A 10,857-nucleotide genomic window follows, 5' to 3' on the forward strand; every position below is an offset into this window, starting at 1 on the left:
CAGTATATCATTCAAGAATCAAACATTTGGATATAGATTTTCACTTTATGGTTGAAAGGGTTGAAAGGAATGATCTTACTGTTCAGTATGTTCCTACTTAAGAGCAAATTGCAGATGTGTTTACTAAAGGACTTCATAGTCCTATTTTCTTAAGTCACTGTATTAGTTTGCGACTTGAAAATCCAGAGTAGGATCTAGAGTTGGGTTTGAGGGGGAATGATAACAATATTAGTTAGCTTATATTCAGTTAAGCTGTCACGTGTGTGCTCGCGTGTTGTTATTTAGTATTAGCTATAATTAGTTAGATTACAGTCTTGGTTATTGAGATATATAACACTGATGACACTATGATTGTAATAATTTTGTGAAATCAATATATAGAGCATATCATTTTCTCTTGAATCTTCTTCTTCTTTCTAAGCTTTCTTAATTCTTAAGCTTCCTCTTCTAAACTGTTAACATGTACATCATTTTTAGATCAAATTACACTTCTTTGATTTTTTTTCAAGTTGCCTGTTTTTATTTATTTATTATTTATAATTTTATTAGTTTAGTTTTTAGTGCTGTTGTCGCCAATTGTATCTTTAATAGTTAACAAACTATTGCAATTATGGTCAAAAAGCAGAATTTCCATCAAATGAAGTTTCCAGAATGCCAGTGGCGCATACTGTTGCAAAGATATTGTTATTGTTATCATGATACTTGAATTTAACCCTCATTGATTTTTTTTTTGTCAATTTAACACTTAAATTCTTTACAAATAGCCAATTTCACCCTTGCCATCAAGTCTTTGCATTCAATTTTATGTGAGGATTCACATGCTTGTCACGTGAGCAATATTTTTTAAATTCCAAAATTACAAATTAACTAATTAAATTTAGTATCAAGTCCTTCCCCCTCCTCTATATTTCTTTCTTGGGGTTTGGGGTGTGGATGTGGTGAAGAGCATGCTCTCAACAGCGGACATGGTTGGGGGTTTTTTTTTTGGTTGAAGGAAATGAATATTTTTTTGACCAAAAAATAAGGAAATGAATATTCCATTCCAAGCAAAAGCGATACAACAATTAGCTCTCAATTGAGGAACCTTAATTGAGGAACTTAAATGAGGACAGGTCACAGCCGTTGGATAAACTTGGATGGCTAGATTAAAAGAACCACTTAAGTTGCAATCGGGTTGTCTTCAACTCAAAACAAAGACCCCAAGCTTGACAAATACCGATGAAACACAGCTGGCCCTTCGTTGAGCTTGGACGAGATTTGAAGGCAAACTCATCCAATTTTTTTCCTAACCCACCTTGGTTGTACAGTTTGCGACATCATCTGAAGCTCAACTCGCCCAATTTTTCTCAACTCTCCTTGGGAAGTGCATTACTAGCAAGTGATTATGAACATTCCATAGTTTTTAGTTAGAATTTGGTTTTGGAATGTTTATAGATCCTGGCCTTTGTGGGTTACCCAAGGGCATGTTTCAGCTTTTCTTTGGTTCCCTGGTTGGTTTGGTTGTGTTGAGGCCCAAAAATCCAAGGGCTAGGCCCAGGCTTATTCTTGGCCCAGCACAAATAATTAATCACAAAAGAAGCCCGATCCGGACATAAAGAGAAATTGTAGGACGCACCTAAGTAAGCCATGGGTCATGTGTCACGCCAAGCAAGCATGCGCAAAAGGGCCAAAAATGCACCGACTTTATAAATTCACGCTCACCAACCTATCTGATGCTATTTGGTCCGATCATGGCTTATTGTGGCACGATAAAAACTCACGCATAAGCACGATAAATAAACACGCAATGCCATGTAAGGGACCGCTACTCTAATACTAAGCCATGCTACAAGCTTAAATGGGCCCAAGCCACGTAATTACCCGGGGCTTGCTGAGAAGGTTGTGGTATGGATGGGTACGAGCACTCACAGGGCCCATTGAGGGTCCAAGGAATGAAAGTTTTAGGCCACTTGGGAGCACTAAAACTCAAGCCCATTCCCCGGGCCCAAATACATGGGTTAGCATGAGAGAGGGAAAAAGAGGATCCAATGCCTTAGGAGAACATCTCATAGACTAGTGTAGCACCTAGGCAATCCCACGTTAGCTAAAACGCCCAAAGCAAATAGGCTACTTCCAGCAGCTTGACGAAAACACGCAGGCTGCTAGAAAAGAGAGTACCAATAACCTAATACCCGTGAACAAAGCCTAGGCTAGATCCTTGTTAAAAATTTGGCATCGTATTCCACCCTTGTCAAAGCTCCATAACCAGCCAACAAGAAGCGATTGCAAGAACCAAAGGAAATCTATGGGTGTAGGAGGAATACCCATTGGACAAACGACTCTATACATTCTCTTTTTCCTCTGCAAACTCTAATTTGAAAACCAAGGGAGAAAGAAGGTGGTGCCTCATCCCTATGAGGAGGTCCAGCCGCATAAAACCTTGGAACCCCAAAAAATATTTGACCCAGGCACTCTGGTTGAAGGGATTTCACAAAAGGGGGGTAATAGGAAAGAAGCAAAGGAAAAGTGGAATGGAGGATCGACGAAATTAGGGTTCTAAATACCTATAAAAGAGAGCTTCCTCTACCCAGAAAAACACACCATTCCAGAGCACGACCAAGCTTCGTCGAGCAAACTGGAACTTACTCTAGACACCCCACTTTTATTTCCACCATTGTTTCTCTCTGAGAAAGAAATCCTCCTAATTTTTCCTTTCTCCACTCTGAACCTTTTCCCTTTGAAAGAAATTCATGCTTTTACCTCTCTCTCTCTCTCTCTCTCTCTCTCTCTCTCTCTCTCTCTCTCTCTCTCTCAAATTGCTAAACTTGTGAAGGCTCAGCTCCCATGCCACAAGCTCTTCAAGCCAAGTCCCTTATTAATTTGTCACGTTTATTTGGTTATTGGTGAAAAGAACCTAAAAGTGTTTTTCTAAGGTTTTAGCAAGCCTTTTAAAACTCTTTTGGGAGCATGGTTCTTGAACTCAGGCATTGGGGAGTTTTGTTTGTCTTCCTCTTATAGCAGCCCAAGCCCATTCGTCAGGCTGCTAGAACAAAAAGACCCCTATATAAATTGGCGACTCTGCTGGGGATCAGGCTGCGATTTTCACTAATGCCTCCAAAGAAGAAGACCAAGAGTAATACCATGGCTTCCCAAGACGGGCTTGACCATGGTGATTCTTAATCAAGTGAGGGAGCTTTCACCCTCACAGATCTCATTACAGCTATCCATGCTATGGGAGAAACCCAGAGGGAGATGATAGATAGAATCAAAGAACTGAAGGGTTCTGTCTCTAAGCCAACCGAAGAAAATGACAGACACCCACAGGAGGAGTCAACTACTGCTGGAAAAGGGTCTGAACAAAAGGGGCCATCTTTTGTTACCCAGGAGGATGTCGTTGCCATGGAAAGAGAACTTAACCGAAGCCAAGAAGATTGGAAGTATATTCCTCAGCCACCATATCCGTCAAGCTTACTCCAGTAGCCATATCCCAAAGGCTACGAGGCACCAAGCTTTGTTCTCTTTGATGGAAGAAAGGGAAGCCCAAAGGAGCATGTCAATCGCTTCATTGATGCTTTGGGACCACATGCTGGCGATTATAATCTCCGGCTCCGAAAGTTTTCAAAAAGCCTTACCAATTTTGCTTATACGTGGTACACCACTTTGGCACCAGGCTCTGTTCGTTCTTGGGAAGACTTGGCAAGCAGGTTCTGTAAAAAATACTTCCAGCATAAGGAAAGAGTAACTACCACTCAACTCAACAATACTCGTCCAAAGCATGGGGAGGATCCCGTAGACTTTGTACGTAGGTTTCAGGACTTGGCCCTAGACTGCTATGATGAGAAGGATGAGGAAGCGCTTGTAGAAATTTGCATCAGTAATATTGTGGCAGATTACAGGGTCTATCTCGAAAATATTGGCATTAGCCAGTTTTCTTGGCTGCTGGAAGTAGTAAGAAAAAGAAGCATGTCTGTCAAACCGACGGGGCAGAGGACTTGGAGGAACGAGAAGAAGGAGGTGCACCAAACGCTAGCTATATATGACAAGTCATCCGGTGACTACAACTCACGCAAGCAGAAGGATAGGGAGACATATCCGCCATTTCCATGCAAAGATGAAGAATTCCACACCATCCTTGATACGATGATCGCTGATGGTGCAATCAAGCCTCTCAGACCCTACAAAGTTCCTACCAGAGAAGAGAAGAACGATCCTAGGTACTGCCGCTATCACCAGTTCGTGGGGCATCCAACCACTGCTTGCCAAACTCTAAGAAGGATCTTGCCTGCTAAAATACATGAGGGAGTTCTTGAAGCAGGTCATTGATGAAGCAGGTCATTGATGAAGACCCCTTACCAAAACGAAGGGGAAAAAAGATAGCTGCTGTTATCACATGTTCAGATGATTTGCTCGACGACGATGAGTTGTGTCACCCATGGAAGAACGACCCAAAGTCACCAGAGGCTATTTGGGAACCTTGTGGAAACATGGAGAAAGCATACTGGCGCAAATACTCAAAACCTTCGAGTTAGAACGCACCATGGCCATTTGCTGATGGATGGGATGGTAGTACAAATAATGAAGTATTTACGCTAGATATGCCAGAAGAGCAATGCTTGGGGGCTTCGTCTGGGCAGCAGGAAACAGCTGCTGTAACGTTCCATACCCTTGCGGAGGTTGAAACTACTGTGATAGAACGTTACCTAAGTCTGAAACAGGGGCCCACAGCTTCACAGGTCCTCCAAAGGAACCCAAAGTTCAAGTCACTCTTTGACCAACTTGGCTTTGGGCCACAAGCAAGGGAAGCAGCTGCGGTAGCTCTGATGAACATCTCTGCAAAGTCAAATCCCCATTGCCTCACTGCTTAACCACAAAGGTCATTCTTAGAGAATGACAATGCTATTGTTTTTATGGATGAAGACATGGAGGTCCCATACCCACATCATAGGCGGCCACTTTACTTGGAGGGACAGATCAATGATGTGTTCATAAGGAGGGCTTTGGTAGACACGGGTTCTTCTGTCAACATATTGCCTCTGTCTGTGCTTACGGCAGCTGGTATTCCGTTGTCTAAAATTGTGCAATCTCAAACAAGCATCATCGGTTTTGGGAATAAGAGCGAGGACACGGTTGGGCACATGCAAGTAAACTTGAAGGTGGGGCCTGTCCGGTCACTCACTAAGTTCTATGTGGTAGATGTGGATGTGGCTTACCATGCCTTACTTGGAAGACCATGGCTCAATAAGCACAAACTTGTGGTCTCTACCTACTACCAATGTGTGAAGGGAAGGTTGGGGTTGAGACCGCTTCGCATACTAGGGAATCAAGCGCCATTCAACCAAAATGAAGCTCACTACTCAGAGGCAGAATTCTACACCGAATGCACAGGTACTGGAAGCAACCCAATCAAGAATTTCGGGACCTACCTACAAAGGACGCACGGTGGAAGCAACCTCAGAGGCGGAATTCTACACCGAATGCACAGATGGACGCACGGTGTATCGCTTATCACAAATTTGGGGCCTCAACCGAGTTCTACGGGAAAGCCCCGAGTATGGAGAAGAAGTGATGCAAACAAGCAGCCATAAGGACAAGGTACCCATGCCTTGTGCTTTTCAGGAACCTATGACGACGCCTAGGCATATGCAAGATGGCTCGACTGCGGTAGCCGAGCAGCTGGAAACAATTAATTTAAGTGATGACTCCTCTATCCAAAGGCCCATCTCCATCAGCGTTCACTTGGCAAGGGAAGAAAAAGAAGCTTTGGTGTTGCTATTAAAGGAATTCTGAGACGTTAGTAGGCCATACTTAGTAAATGCCCGGCCCCTCTCTCATTACAGCTACGAGGAAATGCCCGGCCTAAATCCAAACTTAGTAAGCCATACTTTGAATATCGAACTTGGCACAAAACTTGTCGTGCAGCCAAGAAGGAATTTTCATCCTGAAATTGAAATGCAAATCAAGGCAGAGATTGAAAAGCTATTGGCTGCTCGGTTCATCAAACCAATCAAGCATCCAACATGGCTAGCAAATATCGTTCCCGTGAAGAAAAAGACTGGTTTGATTAGGATATGCACGGACTACCGAGATCTCAACCGACCCTACCCAAAGGATGAATTCCCACTGCCCAATATGGATGTCTTGATTGACTCAACCTCATGGCCAGGCTTGTTATCATTCATGGACGGATTTAGTGGTTATAACCAAATAAAGATGTCTCCACGAGATGCCGAGAAGACAACATTTCGAACACCATACGGGAATTTCTACTACACAGTCATGCTGTTTGGTCTTAAAAACGCCAGAGCCATTTACCAAAGGGCTATGACAGCTGTGTTCCATGACATGATGGGAAAAGAAGTGGAAGATTATGTAGATGATCTCGTGGTGAAGTTGCACACAATGATTGCAAAGCTGCACACAATGAAGGCACCCATTCCGGGACTTCCGCTCAAGCTTTATTTGGCTGTAACGAACGCAGCAGTTGGGGCTTTACTTGCCCAAGACGGTCATGGTGGAGAAGAAAGTCCTATCAATTTTGTGAGCAGGCAGTTAAGGGGAGCCGAGACAAGATACCCGAAAATCAAGCTCTTGTGCCTTGCTCTTGTCTATGCTGCACAGCGTTTACGGCATTACTTTCTAGCTCACAAGCTACAACTCATGGTAAAGTCTGACCCTGTAAGATACTTGCTCACAAGGCCAGTGCTATCCGGACGTCTTGCACGTTGGTTGCTACAATTGTCCGAATTTGATATCACGTGCGCAACACCTAAAGCCATTAAGGGGCAAGCTGTGATTCATTTGCTAGCTCTATTTCCTGAAGTGGAAGACTCTACTCTCTCCAAAGAAGTCTTGGGGGAGTTGTCAGAAATAGTGGCCACTGTTATGGAGGAGGAACCATGGACTCTTTACTTTGACGGTTCTTCTACGACTAGTGGCGGAGGAGCAGACGTAGTACTTATTAACCCCAAGGGACAAGCCACGGCTCTCTCATTCAAACTATATTATCCATGCACAAATAATGTGGCGGAGTATGAAGCTTTCATTATGGGGTTGTCTACAGCAAAAGAAATGGGGGAATAAAGGATAAGGATCATCGGCGATTCAAATCTGGTGTTGAGTCAGTTGCAAGGAAGTTTTGTTGTGAAGGAGGCAACGTTGGCACCATATCGTACAGCTGCTGAAAGGCTTGTCAATTCTTTTAAACAAGTCGTGATGGAACATATTCACTATGTCAAATTTCACTTACAGCAACACTAGATAGGCATCGATAGAGAGTGAAATCGATGCTATTAGCAGATTAGGCATCAATTTCGAAAATAACGTAACTAAACATGTATAAAGACATCAGCGCACATTTTTGTTTATTTATGACGATGACTTTATTCCCCTTTAGCATCATCTACATAAATATAGATGCCTAAAGTGATTAGTTTTTATTTTATTTTTAAGAGGGTCATTTTTTGGTAATATACCTCTGATGCCTAAAGTCTGAGTCAACGCCCTAACCCAAAATTTTTACTCTCCCTCGCAAACTCTCTCTGATACTTCAGCTCCCTCTCAAACTCTAGCCCCAATTCTTCTAACTCCCTCTCAATTTTTTCACTCACTTTGAAACTATACCCTAAAAATTCATCTCCTAAACAAAACTCTCCTTCAATCCCTCTGAAACTCTCGATCTCCTCCATCACTGCCCCATTCTTGCTAAAACCCTCAGATGCTCAACCATTACGATTCACAGTGAGAATCATTCTTCCATTCGACGATTCTCAAGCCAGCTCACGCAATTTCTCAAGCCCAGACACTCAGACGGAAGTTTAAGTTGACAATTGTGTGATTTCATCTATCAGTTCGAAGCACATTTCCCTTTCCCCCAAAAGTTAGGGTTTTGACCACACCCCACACCTCCTCTTCTGGTAAGATTTTCTTCTCTCTTCACAACTAAAATTTAAGGTTAAACATTCTCTCTCAATACTAGGAAAATCTTCAAATTTTAGTAAACATCACCAGATCAATTTTTTAAAATATTTTTTTTATAGCTTTTTGTTATGTTATGTTGCTAAATTTGTGATTGATTATCTTGGAACCTATTTGATGGTTTAATCTGATTCGGTGGCTTGGTTTATTTGATAATTTGATTCCGTGGCTTTTGTATTTTCATGTAGAATTGAGTTTTGGGAATTTTAGTTTTTGATAGGTGTTTGCTTTCAGTCTAATTAAGCTATAAACATAATTGGGTTTTTTTTCACATTCGTCAAGTTAGTAAAATACGTAGAGCTTGGCTTGGTATTGACCATTTATGTAATTCATCAAACAAAATTCCTACAACTCTCATATGAGAAATACAGGTGAACCATTGCAAATCTCATTGACTATGCAATGGTAACTGAATTGACGTCACAAATTGCCACCATCAGTTTCAGAGTCCATGTGTTTAGTTTGTTATGTAATCAGTTTGACAAGTGGTTTTGCTATTTTCTAAGTGTAATTTGTTAGTTTAGGTTTTGAATTGTTCTTTTATCTAAGATAGAACATTTATCAGTTTGGGTAGTTTGTTGGAAGTTGCAAATTTAAGGTGGGTTTTTAAACATTCCTTACATGTTCAATAGTGATTCCGGGGATTACTAATAGGTACGCTGATGCTTTGGCTTCTTTGGGGTCGAAGCTCTCATTCGTTGAAAAACAACCCAACATTGCTGTGATAAAGGAGGACGTACCAGCAATCAAAACAATGGCTCAGGAAGAATCGTTGGAAGGGGATGATAGGAGGAAATCTGTGAAGGAGAAAATGGGCAAAGGAAACGACATCAAGAAATTAAGAGATTATGCGATCATCTTTCGGGAGCTTTACAGACGCCTTCCAAGAGGTATTTTAACCTGGTGTATAGGAGTAACAGAGGCACAAAGAAGGTTGCAAGAAATACATGATGCCACTTGCAGCTTGGAGCTAGTGATTAGTTTGTATCAGCGCCTGCAACGCAAGGGTTATTACTGGCCAGGAATGAAGAAGCAAGCGGCTGAAATCCAGTCCAATTGCCCCGCGTGTTCTACGATACCCTCAACCGAAGAATCTTTCACTATCTCATTTGCGGAAGATTGGAGAGCTCCATACTTAGCATTTTTTGTTGAAGGGACTCTACCAACCAATTCCAAACTTGCCTACAAGCTTAAGAAGACGGTAAAGAGGTACTTCGTAGACGGGTCGACACTCTATCGTAAAGGGTTTAATGGCGAATCATTGAGATGCTTGGGAGAACCAGAGGTGCATCAGGTCATGCAAAAAATACATGCTGGAGAGTGTGGAGAGCACAAGGGGATGAAGAGGCTTCACCGGCAGCTACTGAGTGTTGGGTATTATTGGCCTACCATGAAGAAAGATGCGCATGACTTTGTGAAAAGATGCCACATGTGCCAAATTCATGCCAATCTGAGTCATAAGCCTCCCACATTGTTACAAGACATGAGCACTCCTTGGCTTTTTCATACTTGGGGGCTTGACTTAATCGGGATGATCCATCCCCCTTCTGACGGTTACATATGGATTCTCACTGCCACTGAGTATTTCATAAAGTGGGTTGAGGCGATCCCTCTTCGAAAGGCCACGGGAGCGGCTATCTCAAATTTTATTCTAGAATACATTGTGTGCAGGTTTGGAATCCCGTACAAAATGGTTACTAACAATGGCACGCCTTTTGTTAACAAACAAGGGAGCTCGACGCTTAGCGGCTCCGGTACATCGCTGCTTCACACCCTATTACCCACAGGGAAACGGTCAAGCGGAGGCTACAAATAAAACCATATTGAGGATTTTGAGCAAAATGGTATACGAGTACGAAGGTGGTTGGAGTATTCATCTGCCGGATGCCTTGTGGGCTTACCGCACCTCTCCAAGAAGTGCTACAGGTTTTTCACCGCTCGTGTACGGGTTTGATGCCATCTCACCTGTGGAAATCACAATTCCCACGGCCAGAGTATCAGCTATCAATGATCTTGAATGTGATATGAAGTCATGCTCGGATTGGCACTTATTAGACCTCGAAGCCATGGATGAAAAAAGAGTAGAAGCCGAAACAAGGATGGCACTTTACCACAAAACTGTTGTCCGAGCGTATAACAGAACCATCAAGCCTCAAACCTTCAAACGAGGAGATCTTGTGCTAAAAGTTGTCAAGCATTTGAGAAGACAAGTTTCGGGACCTTCCAAGTTTGCTACACAATGGGAAGGCCCGTTTGCAGTCAAGGAAGTACACAGCAGTGGCTATTATTGCTTGATCTCCGTCAAGGAAGGCATTCTAACCGATCCCATCAATGGAAAGTGGTTCAAGCCTTACTACTGCTAAGTAGGCATCGTATCTTACCTTTTGTGTTATTGCATTTCCCTTTTTAATATGGTCTCCTTCTATATTTCCTTCTTTTGCTCTGGGAAACTTTTATAAAATGTACCATCATGGTAGCATGGGATTTGAAATGAAAATGAAGGAGTATTTTGAAAAAATTAAAACTGTCTCTGGAAGATTTGTCTTTTTGCAAACTCCTGTGTATGTATACAGATACGTATATATACATAGCAATATTTAAATTAAAAAAAACAAACAAACAATGCGACTTAGCAGAAAGCATGCCAAGCAAAGTCACTAGCAGGGATCCCGGATTATTAACAAGCTTCATGCTTAAGCAAAAATAAAATGGAGTATGTAAAGCTGAGCATTTACAAAGAAATTAGCATGCCCACAACATCCAGGAGCCTTTGGGTAATTTTCTTTAAAAAGGAAGGGGGAAGGTATCGAGAAGTTTGAACAAAAATCCTACCAAAATTTTGGCAGCATCTACCATGTGTTAAAATGATACCCAATCTGTAAGAAGATCTCAAGCAAAAGAATT

At 42.2% G+C, this 10,857-nt stretch overlaps 1 protein-coding gene across 1 annotated transcript; it reads left to right on the forward strand.

Moving 5' to 3' along the window:
- The first annotated feature begins 9,794 nt into the window (after positions 1 to 9,794).
- LOC148292787 (uncharacterized) lies at positions 9,795 to 10,316 on the forward strand. The gene has a single exon (XM_088244013.1). It carries the CDS (start codon positions 9,795 to 9,797, stop codon positions 10,314 to 10,316), a length of 522 nt encoding a protein of 173 aa, XP_088100139.1.
- The last annotated feature ends 541 nt before the right edge of the window (positions 10,317 to 10,857 follow it).

This window comes from Prunus avium, chromosome 7 (assembly GCF_965620075.1).
Source record: "Prunus avium chromosome 7, drPruAviu1.hap1.1, whole genome shotgun sequence".
In the NCBI taxonomy this organism is placed as follows: Eukaryota; Viridiplantae; Streptophyta; class Magnoliopsida; order Rosales; family Rosaceae; genus Prunus; species Prunus avium.